This window comes from Diplotaxodon limnothrissa, linkage group LG3, assembly GCF_057381915.1.
Source record: "Diplotaxodon limnothrissa isolate DT_005_m linkage group LG3, D_limnothrissa_male_GT1.1, whole genome shotgun sequence".
In the NCBI taxonomy this organism is placed as follows: domain Eukaryota; kingdom Metazoa; phylum Chordata; class Actinopteri; order Cichliformes; family Cichlidae; genus Diplotaxodon; species Diplotaxodon limnothrissa.
Window position 1 is genome coordinate 40,775,448 of NC_140598.1, and position 22,237 is coordinate 40,797,684.

The 22,237-nt window shown below is 41.3% G+C and overlaps 1 protein-coding gene across 1 annotated transcript in view; it reads left to right on the forward strand.

Annotated features, from left to right (window-relative positions):
• The window catches only part of cyp26b1 (cytochrome P450, family 26, subfamily b, polypeptide 1), a 34,930-nt gene extending 15,791 nt beyond the window's left edge, over positions 1-19,139 (forward strand). Inside the window, exons 2-7 of the mRNA XM_085350633.1 lie at positions 3,099-3,323; positions 14,966-15,084; positions 15,325-15,481; positions 15,843-15,998; positions 17,539-17,823; positions 18,747-19,139. Of these exons, the coding sequence (XP_085206759.1) occupies positions 3,099-3,323; positions 14,966-15,084; positions 15,325-15,481; positions 15,843-15,998; positions 17,539-17,823; positions 18,747-19,139 (1,335 nt within the window). The remainder of the gene's footprint in view (positions 1-3,098; positions 3,324-14,965; positions 15,085-15,324; positions 15,482-15,842; positions 15,999-17,538; positions 17,824-18,746) is intronic.
• The last annotated feature ends 3,098 nt before the right edge of the window (positions 19,140-22,237 follow it).

The following is a 22,237-nucleotide window of genomic DNA, read 5'->3' on the forward strand; positions in this document are numbered from 1 at the left end:
CACTCCTAATTTAGACCATAAGCTCCTCCTCAGCTTTGAAACCTCTTGGCCAAGCGGGGTGTTTTTGATTGGGAGTTTAGTAAATCTATCGAGGCTTCACTGTAGGGCTGTGAGCCAGTAATCACACCGCTGACCGGAATCAGTGAGCGGACACATTTTGAGCCCTCGCACACAAACAAAAAGCACCGCCGCCGCTGCCAGAGGTGTGCCCTCGACCAGGAAACAAACTACTTGCTAAAATTAGTTTCTGAGCTCCGCATTCAAACACAAACATGCGGCCTATAACTGCACTCATACACATGCTGACTGTTTTGTAGTGTCGGGTGTTACAGCTGATCTTAATGTTGGCTCGTGTCAGGAAGGTTTGAAGTTATTCTGATTTTTTTTAAACAAAAATCACAATAAAAATGCTCTCCTTGTCTGTTTTGTGTTGATGTGTGAATAAACTGCCTTACAGGCTGTCCTTTTGCCTTCATGTTTACACACACACACAAATATATATGCGTACATATATATTTGTGTGTGTGTGTCTGTGTGCCTCACAGTCATAAATATCTCTTTTCCCTTGAGTAAACCGGGGTCAAACCAGTTAGTGTTGTCACGGCAATTTGCAGTTGGGCCTCCGCATGTTTGTTTGCTTTCCATGTTTCTGAGTTTTTAAAGATCGTTTTATTTTAGTAATCTTGAATGAGAGTGTGTTTTTAAGTCTATATGCACATGTGTGTTAATACTTGCATTTGAATAATGCCTTGTTAGACTCAGTGTGTATGTCCCGTGTACGTGTGTGTGTGTGTGTGTCTGTGTGTGTAACACAGTAAGCAGCCTCTCAGGCGGCTATATATTCTTTTCACTCAAACAGCCCATTTACAGTTCTGGGGTCGGCTCCCTCTCACTCTGCTGTGACCCAGACCGTTTAGAGGTCAACGTCAAAGCTGAACTCAGGTCAGCTCGCTAACTGACTCCAGCTTTGGTCCTCTGGGGGTTGTGCTTGCAACTTGGGTTGTCCAAACTGTGGGACAGGGGCCCTGAAATGTGGCGATGTGGCTCCTCGTGATGGGTCGAAACATAAAACAGGGACAAATGTTTATTTTTTTATTCTCCAGCAAGAAATTCTAATTTTTCTCCGTGGCTCGTAGTATTGCTCATGCACCTACATTGTTTTGGTGTTAACTGCCCAGTTTTGCAGGTATGGGGTGTAACAACGCTTATCTAGATGCTTATAGGAATAAAACATGCACTTAATCTCTCTTTTTTTTTTAAAGAAATCACACACCTGTCACTAAAAAAATTATTTTGCACTTTTTCTAAGAACTATTTTCGAGTTAAACCGGAAGCTCTACCTGTAATTCTAGCAAGCACTATGCTTCTTATAGAAAAAGGGAAAATTCACTTTCTCTGATTGCCTTCAAATAAAACAATCTGAGAAGGAGGAATCCCCTCTGTGATTTAAATAGTGACAACCCTGTGAAGAAAGACGTAGTTTAATGTGCTACATGTTAAACTACATCTTGGACGTTTGGACCTCCTCAATAATCCAGGTAAACTGATCCCGTTCATCTGGACGTTTTCAACTGGCGAAACATTTCGTCAGTTTTCCAAGTGACTGCCGGTTTCCCTAACCTTATAAACATGACTGACACTAGCAACATTGCCTAACAATGAGCCATGAGCTCAGTTGCATGATTGTTAATATGTAGATTCCCATGACCATTCGTCAGAGGTTGCCGGCATAGTCCATTCATCTTAGGGCTTGGGTTCCCCAGGCCTGACAACTTGGAGCTCCACCTCAGTTGATGAACGAGGAGAAAAAGATTTGAAGTGGCAGTGGCCAAAAATGAGCAGTCTGAGGCTGAAACTTCTTATATCCTCGAGCAGTCTCCTGTCAGTCTTCTTCATCAGGATGAGAAATTTCATTTACTGTATTTTAAGCCTGAACTGCAAATGTTTTGAGAACCTTTAACCTCACCGCTCGTGGGCCGATGTTAAAACTGATCTCTGCCTGTGCCCTAAAGGCAACTTGAATCAGTTTTCATTGCATTAACCTGATGTATACAGGCTCCTTAAACATCTGCAGTCTTCTGCTTTCAGTTGGTTTAAGTTTACTTTTTTCTCTGAGAGCTGAGATGATGGAAACCTCAGTAACTTTTAGCATGTGGAGAACTCACCAGTCTGTTTGGGCCCCGAGCCACAGAGAGAGTAGAAAGTACTTACTGAAACCTTTTAGAGATGAAGATCAAAAGCTGGGGTGAAGGTTGGATCCTAAAGACTGTTTTAAATTATTAGAAAGTGCAAAAAGCATGAAGAACTAGCATGTTTTGTTAACGGTGGTCGAGGGCAAGGAGAGCGTTTTTCAGAGTAGGCCCCATCAGTTCGGTGAGGTATCACTGTTTTGAGGAGCCTTTTTGGATCTGACCATCTTCTGTTTGAGGACAGCAACTGCTGGCTGTCTATTGTAATATTTCATCAGTTTTTAAAATGATTTCTGCATGATTAAAACCTCGTCTCACAATGTTTCCGTGACAGTGATGATGATGGCTAGAATCACAAAATTTTAAGGAATTTCATGTTAAGAATACACTAACCCTTAAACTGCTGACAATATAAAAGATTTCTTTGAGTGCAGATATTAAGAAAGATTTAGAAGTGGAGATGGGGGCAATCTCCATTAGCAGGATTTGAAAAGGTTCCTCTGATTTCCGTGAAACAGGGTGAGGAGTGTTTGGGGAATTCCTTCTGTTACCGTCTCCTCACACCTGCTTCTCTCAAAGGGGAACTCCAGCATTCAGTCCCAACAGTGTTCTCTAAAACTACCCATCTTTCTCTTCTTCCTTTCTTAATAGAATTTCGACTTTCTTATAGATGTTGAAGGAGGAAGAATGGAAAAGCACCAGGTTTATTTTTCTATGAGCAAAACTAGTTTCTTTAATATGGATTTTTGACATACTGCCTCATATAATTAATCCTCCAGCACGACTAAAGAACTGTCGCTCATTCTACTGTAAAAAATATCTTAAAACGACTCTCGTGAGTTGTGTCTTCAGCATTACAAGTTAGATCTGTGATTGATCTCTGTGCTTACTCTCTTTTTCTTTGTCCAGGGCTCGAGCTTTCATGCATCACGGAGACAGAAGTACGGCAACGTGTTCAAGACCCACCTGCTAGGCCGTCCTGTGATTCGGGTTACGGGCGCAGAGAACGTGCGCAAGGTGCTGATGGGCGAGCACACTCTGGTGGCGGTGGACTGGCCTCAGAGCACGTCCACGCTGCTGGGACCAAACTCACTGGCCAACAGCATCGGAGACATCCACCGCAAGAGGAGAAAGGTCAGGACACGTGTTAATTTAAGTTCGCAAACACACACAACTATACAGAGATACCGAACGCATGTATTTGTGTGTTCATCTTTACTTTTAATGCTTCACTTTGTGCTAACTGCAAAGACTCAACTTGACCAAGGAAAATTTACATCCTAAACCAATCAAAAGTAAAATATTTTCAGGATGTAGATATTTTGATTTTAAGCCATTTGACTATACAAAGTGTTTAGTAAGACATCTCAGTCTCTGTCTTATATTTTTAGCAGCACAAAAAAAAAGGCAGCACTATAATTTCAATACTTCAGGCAGAGGAAAGATACGGACTTAAATATAACAATGCAACTACTGATTTAATTTAAATGCAATCATTATTAATGACTCTGCCCTTGGATACAACTAACTACTCCCTTCAATGTGAGAAGGTTAACACCAGCTGCCAACTTTATTTTGATATTCTAACACGATAGTAGAAGGAGCTAAAAAGACCGTTTTAAACTGAGGCATAATATTTGAACTTTTTGGAGACCAGAGTACTCACCTGACACAATAGAAAAAAAAGTTAAATGAAAATATACCTTCAAGTGTTTCCTGAATCTGCACAACTGTTTTTTGTTTTTTTATTGTAAGTACGGCTTATATTTGGCTTCAGAAATCTAGATGCCTGCAACACATCGTCAACAGTTCCTCGAAATAATTAGCAACAAATGATAAAACTGCACTCTGACGATAAACTCCAGCCCTGACTCAATATCGACAGAAACGCTGAGTTAGGTCCTTTATTCCCTTTTACGTTATGTTAGGTAGAAACTGATCATCTCGTCACATGACGCTTTAAGGGGACAACCTTGAGAGCACTGAAAAGAATGAAGTAGGAAGCATACGCTTGCTATCGTATCAGGGCGTACCAGCTTTCTTACAAAGCTTCAGTATGAACTAAAAGCAGCACTCTGAAAGAAAGACTCACCGCTGGATGGTTCAAACAGCAAAGGATCTGTCTCCCTCGAAATGTCTGCGGCTAAACCCACCTGGATTCACAAATATAAACCCAGAACACAAAATACAACACAAAAGAGACATAAGATTAATTACACAAGTTATAAAGATAATTCAACTCTTGTCTTGTTTGGCCTGATGAGGTTTAATGGTCCCAACTTTTACCGGCTTTTCTCTTGTACCTTGTTTTTGTAACACACGAGGCTGAAGTGTGGAATTGAATGTAATCATATGAACTGCATCTTCATGCAGCAGCATGCACGAGAATATCAAATGCTCACCCTGAGACAATGCTTGAATACATTTCTCGGAGGCAAAAGAAACGTGAGGCAGTAAAAACATATAAAATCACCAGGACATCTTAAATAGTCGGCTTTTACTTTTACCAAAGATGAAGATCTGTCTCCACATGCAAACAAAAATAAACTCTGAATTTCATGTCTAAAAATTACTTAATTCTTAAGACCTATAGGATTTCTATATTAATCTGTTAGTCATTTCATTTATAAGCTGCCAGAGAACAGTGAAAAATCCACCCGTCATCAAGCACAACGTCTTAAAACAAGGAGTCTGGAGCAAGGGCAGAACCACTGCGCTTTAATCGATGAAGAAAATAAAAAGCAGACCTAATTTAAATGCAAACAATTAATAGATGGAACATCAACTTTTTAATTCCTAATGATTGAGTGAAAACAAAATTGGGTATTGGGATGTGCACATTATTTTTGTTTGCAAAGGCAACCATCGGACTCGGGAGTGACGAGCATCTTTGATCGAGTCCCAAACAAGTTTTCAGCCTATTTTCTGTTGACTTCTTCATCTCTTTGCACACTATGTGCACATCAACCTGCAGCAGCTGCAACTGCATGCAGAAATGCTCATCAATATTCATGCTGTGGAATAAGTGGCAGACAGTGACGTGCACACATTCGGAGTCCTCTGCACAAAGGGTGAGGCAGGACGCGCAAACAGACAGAGTATCGGTGTAAAGCTGATCCTGTCCGCTCGCTCTTATCAGCAGCATCCTGGCTGCTGAAGCGTGAGAACGACCCCTCCATCATTCCATCTTCTTCTGCTCCTCCTCTCATCTGCCTTCGGACAGAGCGAGTGAGAGAGCGAGAGACAGCCCTCATGTTTCCGTTTTTTTTTTAAATTTTCTGTCATTTCTCCCCCTGACTATTATTATTATCTCTCTCTCGCTCGTGCACTTTCTCTCTTCTTTTCTGTCTCTTGCTTCCTCTCTGGCTCTCTCATTTCTGTGCCAAGACCATTTCAGGTAATCAGCCACTTACCTCTCCCTCCTATTATCCCCTTATCCCCAGGGCACAAACCTTCTTTTCTCTCTCTCTCTTCCACACACACACACACACACACACACACACACACACACACACACACACACACACACACACACACACACACACACATTTAATGCACACGCAACATCACGCACAAAGAATCGGAACGAGAAAAACAAGAAGTAGAGCTCCCTGTGTTTTCCTGTAAATCAGTCTCTCATTTTCTCTCTGCAGACACAGTTAGGTTTTTTTGGAGGGGTTTGGAGGCGGGGTCGGGTTTCCTTGCTGCCGTGCCCCGGGACAGGCGAGGGGTTGGTCGGGTCTAATCTGAGCTCTGATCCCCTCTCCTCTCCCTGGAGACCCCCGCACTAACCTCATGTAATGACCCCTGATTAGGAAGGCTGCCTCCGACACGGCACAAAGAGGGGCTTTCTGTGGGGGCCCAACATACACACACACACACACACACCTGAACGCTGCCTTGGATGGATACACACACAGTAAAGTTGCTTAGCCTCATAGGTTTAAGCTGAAGTGCCTCTGAGCAAGACTCAAAACTCAAACTCGTGACCTCTGGCCTCCATAATAGGCAAAAAAAAGAGATCCTTCCTAAGTAGATCAGCCAATGTGGTGTCAAACTGTCGAGTTCAGAGAGAATTTTGACCTGAATGCAAAGAGGAAAATCCTTGTCTTTGAAGCCTTTTCTCTGATAGAAATAAATCATGAAGAAAAAACGATTAAAACAACAAAATTCCACAATTTCTTTAACTTATTTAGGGAAAGAACGGAAAATTATCATGGCCTCGACTCCAGCCAAGCTGTCCCCGAATGTTCGACTGTTGCATCTAACCTGATTTCAACTTGTCTACTGTCCTGTTTATGATCGGGAAACCCGCAGTTCTGGATCATTTTTAGCACGACTGATATGTTTAGATCTCTTAATGGTCCTTCCCCTTTGCCTTTTTGAGTCTCCTCAAGTTGATGAAGTCACGTGGAGCATAGTGATGAGGGAAAAAAATGGCACACAAGCATCTCAGTCCTGGCTGTGTTTTTTCTGGGGTGAGACAGTATTTTTTTCTCTGCAGTGTCAGTCTCATTCTGAGGGATGAGCTAAAAACTTCAGTCGTGGCGGCAGACCCGGTTCTGGTCACCGGTTATGCTCTTCTACATGAAACAGCAGAGGATGTTTGCTCTCTCTGCACAAGTTTCGAGCCTGTGGTAAGATCACAGAGCACAAGTGGTCAAAACTTTCAGGACTTTCAGGGAGATCTAAAAGCAGCCTGGAAACTGTCATGACATGCCCTAGAACAGGGCTGCCCAATCCCAGTCCTCGAGAGCTACTATCCTGCAGCTTTTAGATGCATCCCTACTCCAACACAGCTGAATCAAATGAATGGCTTGTTATCAGGCCTTTGCCAAACACGATGGCATGCTGAAGAGGTAATCAAACCATTTGATTCAGCTGTGTTGGAGTAGGGATGCATCTAAAAGCTGCAGGACGGTAGCTCTCGAGGACCGGGATTGGGCACCCCTGCCCTAGAAAATCAGCCAAGTTCAGGTAAGACTTTTGATTTTTGTGGGCCTCCACGCCACCTCGTACATCGTCTTAGCTTCAGTGCGGACCAATCCCATCATGGATCAGTACCCACCACTGCTGCCAAGTTAGTCACTTTCTAGCTAGATAAATATATATGGATATATGAGCACTTAAGTCAGCTACCCCTGAAAAAAACAACATTTTATGGGATTGTTTAAACCTTGTTGCAGATACAGAACTAGAAAGACTTCAAGAGAGCTATTAGTGAACATGTAGGTTTAAAGAGCCATCAGAAAACCAATAGACTGAGCTTGTGGCAGGTGCAGAGAGGCGGGTGGCTTGCAGTTTCCTTCAAATATACGCGTGTTTACACTTTGACTTTCAGCTTGCTGTGGTATTTACAGACACATCACTTCAATATAAGGAGGGCCGACAGAATGAATGATATTATAAGGAGAGCCAGAGGTCAGCTAGCCATTTTTCAGCAGCTTAAACAAGAGTGTGTGTGTGTGTGTGTGTGTGTGTGTGTGTGTGTGTGTGCGCGCGCGGGCTCCCTCCTGTTTTTCTCGATAATAAAGCTAAGTCAACAGAAAGAAGCGAAACACCATCAGCTGAGAGAAAAATAAGAAACTGGTTTACTGTCTGACCAGCTGGACCAGAGTGTCTCCTCTGTGTGTGTGTCTGTGGTTTTCATATGGAAAAACAATCTGCACACAGCACATTAGCCTTTTTGGTGGATCAACAGAGCCAGCCAGTTTCCATATAACCCCGTGTTAAGCTAGGAAACTAACTCCATCAAAGAACCACAGTAGACTGGTTTTCCACTACGGGCCAATCAGAGCCTAACAAGGGCAGCCAGGACTTACACATCATCCTTGACTGAAAACAACATCGAACATACCGTTTGCATTTCTGCTGCGAAATGAAGGACTTTTTTTATTTTGGTGGGTTTTAGTTGTGTAGGCTAAGATCTTTGCTCCTGCTGGATGAACAACTAGATGGGTTTGAGCGTAGTGTTTGTTCTCATGTAGACATCAGACTTTCCAATGAAATATGTCTTTTTCAGATCTGTGCAAACACTAGAGGCACGGCAAGACTGCTTAAACTCCACGAAGGTATTCGATTAGGTTAATGACTCTTGGCCAGAATCAAAAATCAGAGTTTAGAGATATATCTCTTTTATTTCCAGCTTAAAAAAACTGAAGTTCAATAATTAGAGGTTGTAACTCTGTTTTTGGTCTCCACTGTCACATCAGGGAAGATGCTACACAATTTGTTAGCTTTGACCACTTTCCCCCCCTTTTTTTGGACACATTGCATTCATCAGTGTTTTAAATTCAATTCAATTTGGTTCTATTTATATTGAACAAATCATAACAACAGTTTCCTCAAGGTGCTTCATATTGTAAAGTAAAGACCGCACAGTAATACAGACAAAACCCCAACAATCAGGTAACGCCCCTATAAGCAAGAACTTGGTGACAGTGGGAAGGAGGCAGCTGGTTGGGGCTAGATTAAAGAAGCAGGCTATGGTTATAAACATGCTTCTTTAGAGAGTCCTACTTGGCTCTCAGTGGAAATGTTTCCCTCTGTGATGGAACAACACTGTGCAAACACTCTGTTGACTGTGGCAGCCACTACTTTTATTTTCAGCTTCACGAGATACTTCTCACTTCTTCAATTTAAGCCCACAGCCGCCCGCACATTCCCTCATACCATCCCTTTCTTTTCCAGTTTTTCTCCACATTTTCCTTCCCCCTTTGTTATTCTTTCTTTTGGAAACATTGCCCGATCCTTACATTTAGAAAAAACCAAACTTGGACAAAGAAAAAATAGAGATGTAGAGAGAAGAATGGACAAGAATCTGACTCGATCTAACACCTTTTCTCGGTTGCTGCCGGGGTTTTCTCGAGGAACTCCATAAACGCTTGCTTTAAATAAGCGTACAGTGAAATCAGAGAGATGTGATGTCTGTGAAAGTGCTGCGATGGTGATGATTCTTTGCATGGAGCCCTTGTATGTTTGTCTCAGCCTCCTGTGCTTCTGCTCATCACCAGTAGAGGGCACTGCAAAGTGGGACTGAGGTGAAGCCCACTCTGTGCGTCCCTTTTTTTTAAATCCAGGTTTTATCATTGCTAAGATCAAATTGACCTCTTAAAAATTTCAAAAGTGTATATACATATTTTCTACAGATCCAGTGGAAGTTTAAAATCAGTACAGTACTATACTGTCTTAGAAATACTGCATGCAAGAAAGATAATTTAGTTTTGAGAAAAGTAATACTCAACAATACCCAGAAAGTAAAAATCCAGCAGTCCAGCATTACAGCTTGTTATTACTTGACATGAATACACAGTAGCACAGTGGTACAATGGTTAGAGCTATTGCAACACAGCAAGAAGGTCCTGGGTTTGAGTCTAGGAGCTTCTTCTGTGTGGAGTTTGCATTTTCTCCTTGTGCCTGCGTGGTTTCCTGCAGGATAGCTTCCACCCACAGTCCAAGACGTGTATGTTGGGTTCATCTGTGATTCTAAATCAGCCGAAGGTGTGAATCTCTTTGTGCAACCAGCGTGTACCCTGACTTCCACCCAGTGACAGCTGGGAGGGGCTCCAGCCACCCCATTACCCTGAATTAGATAGAGATGTGTTCCTGAATACAGTGCTGTAGCTGCACGTTAAACATGTGCACTGCTGTTAGTTTTTCCGCTCTATATTTCCAAATTCTGTTAAATAATTAAAAGTTAAATTATTACGTGCCTTCCTCCTAAAAGTAAATGACGGGGTGAAATATTAAGCTTAATATTGACCTTAACCCTCATCAGCAAAGCAATCACTTTGTGATTCAACGTGACAATACAAGCAGGGAAAAACACAGGGACTGCTTTTGTAAGTAGGAGAAATGAGTAAAAAGGAATAAATAGTATGGTTTAGAAAAAAAGGATGGATGAAGGGGCAGGGAGAGCCAGGAAGAGGTGGGAGCAGAGAGAGAGAGAGAAAGAGGGAGGGAAAGGAGGGCAGAGAAAAGAATAAAGGAGTCTTTACATGTCTGTGGAACCAGCAGCTCGCAGCACTTTCACATAATTTAAGACATATGGACGTTATTAGGACAACTGTGTCTGTGTGCGAGTGTGTGTCTGACTATATCTGTGTGTGAGAGAGAGAGAGCACAGGAGTGAGTGTGTCTTTAAGCATGTGTCTTTGCGCTGCAGGCTACAGAAGACAGTCACGTTTTTGTGGTGCAGCAAAATGACTGTTGTATTGAACAATCCCCCACTAAAACACACACACACACACACACAAACTCCCGTCTTGTGTGGAACTTGGAACGTCCCAGAGTGACACTACATAAAAAACTGTGTTTGATTGGCAGCCAGAGAAACTGTGTGTGTTTCTCAACGTGTGTGTGTTTGTCTGACCTGTAGTTACCTTTCAGAGTCTCCCGTCTGCCTGCTCACACACTGACTGCCTGACTCACGGGTCCTACAGTAGCTCAACCTTTCTGCTCTGTCTGTACTTAAAAGTGTGTGTGTGTGTGTGTGTGTGTGTGTGTGTGTGTGTGTGAGTGAGTGTGTGTGTGTGTGTGTTGGAAGAGACAAAGTGCTCAACCAGATTGACCAATTATGCATAATCCAGTGCAGACGGGTTAAATGGCTAAATTCACAATGTTACACAGCCTTATTTGGCCTAACTAGTGTTTCTGGCGTTCAGTCTCTGCTTGGTGTGTGTGTGTGTGTTTGCATGGTTTTTATTGCTGATTTTTCATGATGATTCACAAACATATTTGCGTTGCATGTACTGGATATTGTATATAAAAGATAAATGGAGCTTCTTGATTTAAAAAGTGCCTTAAACCTGAATTCTTTTGAACGGCCAGCAGAGGGAGATTCCACTGGTTGTGAAGAGATTTCGGGTAGCGTTGAAGGTTATTGGAAAATTATTTGATCTCCGACTCTCAGTCAACACTTTTCATATTCTTTAAGGTCTCAGACTTTAGCTTTCAGACTGACTGAGCGCAATGTGATGTTTAAATTGTAAACTGTGGTCGTATCCATCCATACTTCTCTACATTAAGATATTTCCAGGACCGCTCAGAGATGTAATCTCTCTAGTTTGTCCTGGTCCTACCTGGGGCTTCATCCTGGTAGGACATACTTGGAACACCTCGTCTTAACAGGAGGTGTCCGGGAGGTATCTTAATCAGATGCCTGAACCACCTGAAACACATTCTTATCTGAAGGTATGCTGAAAACTAACAACCTAGTTTTTATAAGCAAAACCTCAGCATGAGGAGACATGATGAGGGCTGGTGGAAGTATAAGGCACAAAGCTGCCAGCCAGAAGACTGTTGCATCCTCTTGGGGAGCTTTGTGTTTTGTGATTTGTTTTGCTCTGTTTTCATTCACTGATTGGTTAGCACAAAAAGGACTTTGTTCGATGTAAGACAAAATGGCTCTGTTATAATATGCCCCTTCACAACAGCAGCCCTGCACATAAGCAGGGTACATGGCACTCAATGTGACACCGAGTTGTCTTGAACAAGCATTGATACGTGCGTAACACTCGTCTCATTATCGCCATGATTGGTGCGACACTGACAGCTTTGACAAATTTGACTTTGGCAGCGCTCGACACCATGGGAATGGGAACAGGCTGACCACAACCCTGTTTTACCATGCAACTTCAGCAACCCTCACGGGACAATCGATGTCATTATGAAAAGAGTGGAAAGCAGTTTAAAGATGCGCAATCCTTTGAATTTCATCCAAATCCAATCAGTGGTGTCCACTGTTTCCTGGGCAACAGACAAACAAATGACTGATTAATCCAACATTGACAGCCCTCAAAGTAGCAGACGAACAAAAGACGTCACTGCAGTTTCAGTATCTCAGGCTCTTTTGAGTTCAGATATTGTGTGTAATCTCCTGTGGTTGGGGTTGGGCAGCAGGTCGTGTAAGCTGATCTGTGACCAGCAGTCCCAGGGTGCGGCAGCAGAGGAAATGTAGTGCTACTAAGGTCTTAGAGGGCTCTGTGATCTGCACTAACCACTCCCTAACGCACAGCACATACGTATGTACCCGTACAGTGCGCACATGTAACGCATGCACGCACTCGTGCACTCGGCACCAGCTCAGTGGACTATTGTTCATTCATTTTCAGGAGGGCGTAGGGAGGGAAGCAGACTTTGGAGGAATGAGAAGAGCGGCAGAAAATAAGAGGGAAATGAAGTAGAGAGCAAAATAAGAGTATGAGCGCCCAACTGATGTTTTGGTGGCTGAAACATCAACCTCAAGAACCACATGTACCCTCTCTGGCCTTGGTTCAGATCCCACTAGAAGCTGCTTTCTTCCCTCTCAATAAGTCAATGAAGAGAAGCAGAAACACTCCACTGGCTCCTCCGGTGTGTTAACATATGGGAAATATATTCCAAAATAAACAATAAAGGCACTTTGTTTGTGCATATTTCAGTAAAACAAAGAATCTGGACACAATACAGTTTTTACGAGCATATACTGTTATACTTTAAAAAAAAACCAAAAAACTCTTTCCCCCATACAGACAACATTTGACAGCCTCCCCTGTACCCTTAATGATGAGTTTTGACACTTCACAATATCAATAAAGAGGTGGTTTGACCACCATTAGAATAGTTTCCGGGTTTCTCCAAGGATAGCTGCATAAGCAGAGACCAACCTCACCAACTTTTGATGAACAACCAGTCATTTTGTTATGTAAAAAGCCCTGAAATATGACAGAAACCACTCAGTTAAGAAAAGGGTTTCAAAGGTTACTCCTCATCAGCTTTCAGGTGGTAACGAATTAAGGATGATTGCAGACAAAAGCCATTATCAAAGAGATTAAGCATATATTTTCTTTTACAACATGCTGCTATTAGAAACAATACCTATACAGGATTTTTTTTTTTAGCATAGATTAGTTTCTCTGCAGGGTCTAATAAAGGAGAAAGTCATAAAAAGAAACCACAGTGATTAAATACAGCAGAGAAAAACCACAGACAAGTAGCAGTTGGAAGTTTTTGTATGTGTATTTTAGATAATAAAAACGAAAGTCATTAAAAATAATAAAAATCCACTTAACGTCTGCTGGATTGGAGACATTTCCAAAACAACTGTAAGGCTTCAATGACCACTATTTATTAGAAGTTTTCCACTTCTAATGGAAACTCAGCTCATTCAGCTTTGATTTCTGATTCAGTAAAACCTATAAGATGTATTGATTAGAGGGTGGTCCAAATTAAATATGACAGTCTTTTTTTGAAGTCTCAGTGTGACCATTCTAATATCATTGTCTTGTTTTGGAGCCAGGTGTGATTGTTGAGTGCATAGACACAGTTAGTTACTACTAGGCAGAACAGTGTTTCATTATTATTTTTTTTATTAGTATTTTTTAAATAGTATAACAATACTAGAGCGCAGACATGTCGGACAAACAAACAATATTTGCTTTAAAATACTCCAAATATGTTTGAAGTGTCCACTTTAGTTACTTGCATCAGTGGATGTAAAGGATAAAAAGCCCCAACAAGTCAGCCATGCCTTGGTTAGATTAGGGAACAATATTAAAAATAGTAACTGTGTACAGCTATTAAGAAGAGAGAAATTTTTGTAGCAGCCTGTGAACATGTTTATTTTTGTTGTAAAGTAGGAGCATTTTAATATGGGGCTCTATGGGCATTTACCAACTTTTGGAATCAGCCTCAAGTGGCCACTGAAGGAACTGCACCTCACTTCTGGCATATTCTTTTTAGGTGAAATCCTAAACACAGCTACAAAATTTGATTTCACTCAGTGTTTTGAGAAAATAATTAAGGCTGTTAACGGCTACAGTTCATCTGGTTCTAACTTTGTTTTTTCTTCTTCACTCATCTACATAATTAGGAAAATGTCCGACCGTTAAAGGAACAAGAAACTTATTAGTTCAAATAAAACTAAGCATGGGTAGTTGACTCATTTTAATATAAAAGCTCTATTCTAGTCCATTTCCCTCTCCTTTTTCTCCTCTTCGGTGTTCTCCCCTCTAAATCATTCCCAAGACTCTTTCATGGGCAGTTTTGCACTTTAAATCTGATGGAATATTATTTGTCCAAACAACACTGACGACTGGTGACTGATTCATACTAAGAAATACTCTGTGCAGCCAGGAAAGAACTTAGCTCTTCCCCCTCTTTCTGTTCGTGCTCTTTCTGTCTGTCATTCTAGTTCTGCTGACTACAGGGGAAAAACCTCCACAATGTATAAGTCTCTGTAAAGACCAAGCAAGAGCAATAAGGGGGGAGAGACAGAGAGAGGGAGAACTTGGGGATAAATAAGGAACGGGAATCATAGAAAATGAAAAAATGAATGAACACGTGATGGAAAGTCCAGCCTAGGTAGAATTTAGAAGAGAGAAGGAGATCAATGGTTAGACAATTTAGAGAAATATGAGAGGCCAAGACAATGGCTACAAAAATACAGCCAGATGTTTTATCCTTTACCAAAAACCAGTTGTCTCTTTCATGGTCAACTGTAGAACTTTGTACCAAATTTCACTTGTAAAGTGCACATTTTTAGATGCCCTGCAAACCAAGAGACAGACACAAAACACCCCAATAAATTCCCAGTGAATACCAGCATTACTGCAGAATAAACTTGTGCTTCCTGTTGTCTTTCCACATACCTGTCAGTCAGGATTTACCGAGGGGATTACAACATATAATCTGTGGACATTTGTCCTCTGTTTTGACTTGCACTTCTCCAACAGCTGGGCGCTGTTGCATTCTGCATTTGAGACTGATGTTATTTGCTCATTTCTCTGTCCCTCCAGGTGTTTGCCAAAGTGTTCAGCCATGAGGCCTTAGAGTCGTACCTCCCTAAAATCCAGCAGGTCATCCAGGAGAGTCTCAGAGTGTGGAGCTCTACGCCTGAGCCCATCAACGTCTACAGGTACGGCCAGGAAAGGACAGTGGAGACAGTTGTTAATGTAGCTAAAATCTGGGAGCAAGACTAAAACAGCGCTCCTATCCTAGGTGAATGCAGGTAGAAAGGTATTTATGATGAGTATCGCTGACAACACAGAGTCGTTATCAGCAGTGGTAGAAACTCAGAATATACAACAGTTCAAAAACACAGGCTGCTTCAATGGGCTACTAAATTAATATTCTGTCATCTGTCATTTTTCTGTAGGGAGAGCCAGAGGCTGTCCTTCACCATGGCTGTCAGGGTGCTGCTGGGCTTCAGGGTGACGGAGGAGGAAATGAAGCATTTGTTCTCAACCTTCCAGGACTTTGTTAACAACCTCTTCAGTCTGCCCATAGACCTGCCATTTAGTGGCTACAGAAGGGTAAGTGTATCATATGACCACTTCCTTCTCATTGGTATTTTTGGAGCTTAGTATATCTTTTTACATCTTAATGTCCCCAAAAATAAAAGTGTTTTCCCAACTGGTCACTGCAGATGGCTGCACCTCCCTGAGCCTGGTTCTGTTCAACGGTACTTCCTGTTAAAAGGGAGTTTTTCTTTCCTACTGTCATCAAGTGTTTGCTCATAGGGCGTTGTGCAACTGTTTAGGTTTCTTTCTAATATTGTAGGATCTTTACTTTACAATACAAAGCATTTTGGGGTGCTTGTTGCTCAGCTAAACTGAATTTGCATCAAAGAGGACATTTTAAGGGTAAAAGGACTTAATTTGTGCATTGTTGCAGGGTATCCGTGCACGAGACACCCTTCAGAAGAGCATAGAGAAAGCCATCAGGGAGAAGCCCATGTGCACCCAAGGCAAAGATTACAGTGACGCGTTGGATGTCCTAATGGAGAGTTCCAAAGAGAATGGCAGCGAGCTCACCATGCAAGAACTCAAGGTAACATACCTAAGCACAAAAAAACAGCCACCTGGGAAAGAGGGTAGGGTAGTGCAAGCATGCGCTGAAAAGAAGCCAGAACCACAAGAAGTCACTCAATCGCATGTAGAAGCACGTGGATACACACTGATTCGTATGGGTGCAAACACACATAGAAATCTCTATTTACCTAGCAGAGAGCTGCCAAAGGGAACCAGTCTGGGCTGACTGAAAACACAAACAGTCATCATAATTCTCTGACAAATCAGCCAGTGATCATAAGTACCAAATGGGGATAATGATACACACCGTAATGTGAAATATGAAAGCAAGCTGCGTTAATACCTATCGGCTGACAGGAACAGCATAACACACACATACACACACACTCATGGTCAGGCACACCCTCTGTTTACCTATTAAAGTAATTCAGAGGAATTCTGTGGAAACTCGACTCTCTGCTTCTCTCTCGGACTTTGTGGTTTCTGGGTTAAGTCCAGGGCCAAAAATAAGTCAACACTCCCCCCCTGCTAGGGGTCTGAAAGAGGCCTCCTGTACGCACACACTCACACACAAATATTTAAATACACACACAAAGTGAACTGGGGAGGCCCTGTCGCTTTCTCCTGCAGTTTTCTGACGCATGCATTTATAGCACACACACACACACACACACACACACACACACACACACACACGCGCATATATATATATATGCTGGTAGATGCGAGGAGGACCTCACTATTATTTATTCCACTGACTTAAGGCCTTAAGGGGCCCAGCATAGTGCACACTGAGTTTGTTATTGGATGTTACCTTCATATTTCCAAACACACTACTTTTCAGGAATTAAAAACACCATTCTTTTATTATGTATTGACTTTTGACTCCTCTCTCTCTTTTGGTCCAACATTGTTCCAAAACAAATGGCAAGCTTGAGGTGTGGGGTAATGGATTTGTGTCCAAATTTTGGTTGAGTTTGCACATAGCTCTGTTTTTACTCAGTGGAAAGAACAATTTTACATTTTTTAGAATAATATTCCTACATGCCGCTGTTAAACAAGCAGTTTCTGGGTTTACTTCTAGCTCAAAAAGACTATGAAAGACTACTGGTTGAGCATTTGGCTGATGCTCACCCTCAGCCTTCTTTATTTCCACTCTGCAAACTGTTTATTAAAACAACAAGTAATTAACCAATCAGAGATGAAATGAGGCTATAGTTGGCTTGCTCTCAAAGTAAAGACAAGTCAACTGATACACCCTCAGTACTGCCAAGTACTCAATGAATGCTTGTGATCATTCAAGAATGAGTCTTTACTTTCCTAGTTATTGTTGTAAATAGTGATAGGAACTCTTTTTCAAAGCTGTTTGCTATTCTATAAACCCATAAAAGTTTTTCCCCCATGGGAGAAGATGAAAAATGTATAGGGTCGACTGATACCCTGGGAGCTCGGGACCTCCAAGGGGTTGCAAGATAAATGTGTTTTTCTGCAAAACTGTTAACCAAACAAGACCCAAGTAGCGCACTAATACACCATCGTATCTGTTTGCTGACCCACAGGAATCAACCATTGAGCTGATCTTTGCTGCCTTTGCCACCACTGCCAGCGCAAGCACCTCCCTTATCATGCAGCTCCTCCGCCACCCGCAAGTCCTTGAGCGCCTGAGGGAGGAACTGAGATCCAGGGGTCTCCTTCACAACGGCTGCCTCTGCCCAGAAGCAGAACTGAGGCTCGACACCATTATCAGCCTGAAGTACCTGGACTGTGTCATCAAGGAGGTGCTGAGACTCTTTACTCCTGTTTCTGGGGCCTACCGAACCGCCATGCAGACCTTCGAACTGGACGTAAGTGTCCCTAGAACAGTACATCCTTCACATCTTCATGTACCTCTTGTTGTGCAGCATGCTTGCCTTAACATGAATTTTCTTTTTTAAATCAATGCTACTCAATGTCAGCTTTTATTTCCCGTTATATTTTTGTGCAGTGGTAGTTCTGTCATATCAAATCTACCCAAAAGGTCAGAGACTCAACTAGAAGAACCATCGAGTTACCATTCAAATGAATGGTGTAGGTGTTGGTTCACAACCTGCAGACACTACAAGAATCATTACAAGAGTACCAAGAGTCTCATCACACAAAAGGAGGGAAGGGGAGGTTTAGAGGAAAATTACCAAGGATGGACCTCTTTAAATAGCTATCTGTATTTAAAGAAGAGAGAACCACTGGCAATGGAAACGAATTTTGGTACAAAAAGTGTTCCAATGTCCTGATCACCATCACAGATGAATTCAGCAGTGAAACTATTTATGATGATTTTGACTTTATTTGCTTCTTTAATGTATTTGCATTCATTAACAATGACCACTGGATAGAAAAAGAAGGTCCTAGCCCACATATCTTCTGATACTCTGCACGCCTGAAAAAAATGGGTGTTGCAGCCAGATGTTAAATCAACAGACTCTTTCCATTGTACACGTACAATGACAGTAATGGGCTATTCTATTCTATTCTATTCCAATGGGTTCCTGGATTGATCAAGGACCCTAACTGCTTCTCATATTGCTGTATTCTGGTATGAACAGAGAAAAGATGGTTTGAATATGGAAGAACACATATTAGCAGAAAAGTTCACAATTACTTCTTGGGGATACAACAACAGAAATCAGATTGTTATCCAAATTAATTGGTCATATGTGCTTATGGTGGCTAAGTGAACAATTATTTTTATGTGTGTTCATTGTTATGAATTCTGGTCTTTTGTCTCCAGGGAGTCCAGATTCCCAAAGGCTGGAGTGTGATGTACAGCATTCGGGACACCCACGACACTGCTGCCGTCTTCAAAGATGTGGATGCCTTTGACCCTGACCGCTTCAGTCAGGAGCGGAGTGAAGACAAAGAAGGACGCTTCCACTATCTGCCTTTTGGTGGCGGCGTCAGGTCCTGTCTGGGAAAGCAGCTCGCCACCCTCTTCCTTCGCATCCTGGCGATTGAGCTGGCCTGCACCAGCCGCTTCGAGCTGGCTACGCGGAACTTCCCCCGCGTGATCACGGTGCCCGTTGTCCACCCGGTCGATGGGCTGAAGGTTAAGTTCTACGGATTGGACTCCAACCAAAATGAGATCATGGCCAAGTCCGAAGAGCTCCTGGGAGCGACAGTTTAAAAGGGTGGAGGGGTTGATGAGTGGGGGTAGGGGAGGAGAGCAGATTTGTAAGGGAGAAGATTTGAGAAAGGAAGGAATACATTTTAGAGTTATCTTTTCCTTTCCACCTTTTTTTTCAGCCAAGAAGGAGAAGTCTTAATGTTATGCTACAGCTGATGATTTGGACTTTCCTTTAAGAAAGAAAGAAGCTGCCAAAAAAAGTTCTAGAGTTCTATACTATACAAAGAACTATAACACAAAAAGTATGTACAAAAAAAAGAAAACAAAAAAGCTATGTAATATAATTTGAAAAAGAATGTGGGTAGTGCACAAAGGGAGAAAGAGAGTTGTGGTGGTACTTTTGGTGAAATGAAGTGTAGAAAAGTTAAAGATGGTTGTCAATGGGAGGCGAGATGGATGAAACAGGGTAAAGGACGAACAAATATGATATTCTAGCATTTATGCTTGTGCTTAATCAAAAAATGAGTGAACCATTTCAGTTGTATAGCAGGGTAAGAGAGATGGATATATAGACTTAAACATTTCAGGTTTCATGATCCTTTAGTCTTTTTCATTTCCTTCTTAGTGGTGCCCTCCAAATTTAATCCATGTCTTTTTAGTGTATGGTAGTGGTAGCTTTTTTTGGGTTCTTTCCAATTCAAGTTCTTTACTAGCACTCGGATGCACCCTAAAGGATCGTTGCACACTGGGTAGCAGGTTGTGCATCACTTTAGCTCTATACCATTAACTGTATGATGATGCAGTATATACTTTTGAGTGGTTTAAACTTGTACTGCTAATTAGTGTCAAGTATCAATGAAGAATGTATTTTAATGGGGAAGATACGCTGGATGGCTAAGTTGAGGGGCAGTACTCAAACCACACTGAAGTGATGTAAATGGGCAATTTGTTTCTTATGACAACATTGCCTTTCCTATCTGCCTCTAACAGTTTCCATATTACCTCCACTCGTGCACCATAAAGTAAAATAAGCTTCTCAAAGTACTAGCATCGCAAAGAAACACATACATAAAGGCTAAGAGCTGCAGAGCTTTTATCCAGGAGGGAGGGGGGATTTTAATGCAAAGTGCAGCTGCAATCACAGCAAAGAGAGGAACTAGGGAGCCTCAAACTCTTTGAGATATATCTTGAAAGAATAAAATCATGCTGGAAGGACAATGTGCTTTCTGGCTCTAACATTCCACTTAAAAAGCCCTAAAAATGGGAACTGAGTTCAAGAGAAGCTCAAAGACAGCCTTACTTCCTTAATTCCACTTTGAACCTTGAGATTGTTTTCAGGTTGCCCGTCTGCATTAAGTCAGAATCTTGCCCATATATACAAATCCTCAATTATCTAAAAAGTGAATAAACTCAGGTGCAGATTAGGCACTATGGTGTAGAACTGATAAGCCTTCTTTAATATTTAACTATGACTGCACATAACAGGACTATCCCTTACTTGCCGCCGTAACTTCAGAGCTGGATTGATGTTTTTTGCCCAAATCAAAAAGAAGAAAAAAAGAAGATGAATCATGGGGTGAGGGTGAGCAACTTCAAACAGCAATTCTTTTTCTACTTGACATGTTACCCTTCTGCAACCATTTTGCATCCCCCAAAGCAAACAATTTTGTTGGTGGAAGCACAAACAACCGACAGGAATTCCCATTCGGCATCACACAAGATAAAAGCAATGGAATCCAGGTCAAAAGTAACGTGGTCCAGGTCTGCTTTGTAAATTCTCTGAACCTGTGCTTTGATTTGATTTGATTTTTTATATACCACACTACCAAGTTGCATTGAGATTGTACTCTCTCTCGGGTGGACACTTTGTCCCGCTAACAAGGAAACAAGTAACTTTAAGGACTTGCTCCGAGAGAGAGAGAGCAGTGAAAAAAAGAAGGGTAAGGCGGAGGTGGAGAGAAGTCCTACATACATGCTGCTTGAATGTTGCTTTGTCATTCTGCGTTTGTTTATTTGTGTGCTGTTTTTATTTGCGTGGCTCCCTGGGGTGGCCATTTTGAGCTCTGCGGAAAAAATTGACGCTCTGTCTTGCTGCTCCTCCAATCAACACTAAGAATGCAAAAACAAAAGTAATTCCACGGTTTAAGCAACTTTATGAGCTGAAAGAGATTTATTGCTCGAGGTGATTGCACAATCAGAACTCTTGGAGATTTTTGTGTTCCATAATTGGAAAGGAACATCCAGTTCTTTTTCCCATATATGGAAAGCTTCTAACAGTGGAAATCTGGGACTTGTTTGGGACATTCTGAGCTCCTTGGACAGAGTTCTATGTTTTGAGCTTGGGAGAGAAGGACCAATGAGGTTTTAGGGGAGGACAGGGTGGCACTCAGAGTTTTTTTGTTTATTTTTAAATAAAATTTGATATCTAATTGGACCATCCTGTTGTCCACTAACATTCCAGATGGATCCTGCCTGTGCCAGATGTTGTTCACTCTTTCTGCCAACCACACCACTGATCTCGTCATGATGAAAAAATATGAACGTAGATATTTTTGTTTTTGGTTTTGCTGCTTTTCTTGTGTACATTTTCTAATTGAGAGTTCTAGATTGCAATAGTTTGTATCGAGTGAGATTTGCTATTTCTTTCCTTCATATATATATATATATATATATATATATATATATATATATATATATATATATATATATATATATATATATATATATATATATATATATATATATATATATATATATATATATATATATATATATATATATATATAAAAATGATTTAGCTGATTAAAATATTTTGTGAAAGCAGAAAGAGCATTAACAGGTTATAGTGTATATTAATTTGTACAATATTCCTTTCATTAGCAAGCCATTGGGGAAAATCAGCTATTTACATCAACTAATAACCTAATATTAATGTTATTGTACAATTAATATTGTTGTTATAAGATATTTGAAATGCTATTTTTATTCTATTACAGATTTAGAGTTTTTAGGCTAAATGAGAAGGTCTTTGGTAAATATTGGATGTATTTAGAATGTTATGTATTTCAATTATATTGTAAACAGTGTTTAAAATGTTAATATTGATGATTTGATTACTGTAATAATTATTATTTGTTTTGTTATTCAGACTTATTATC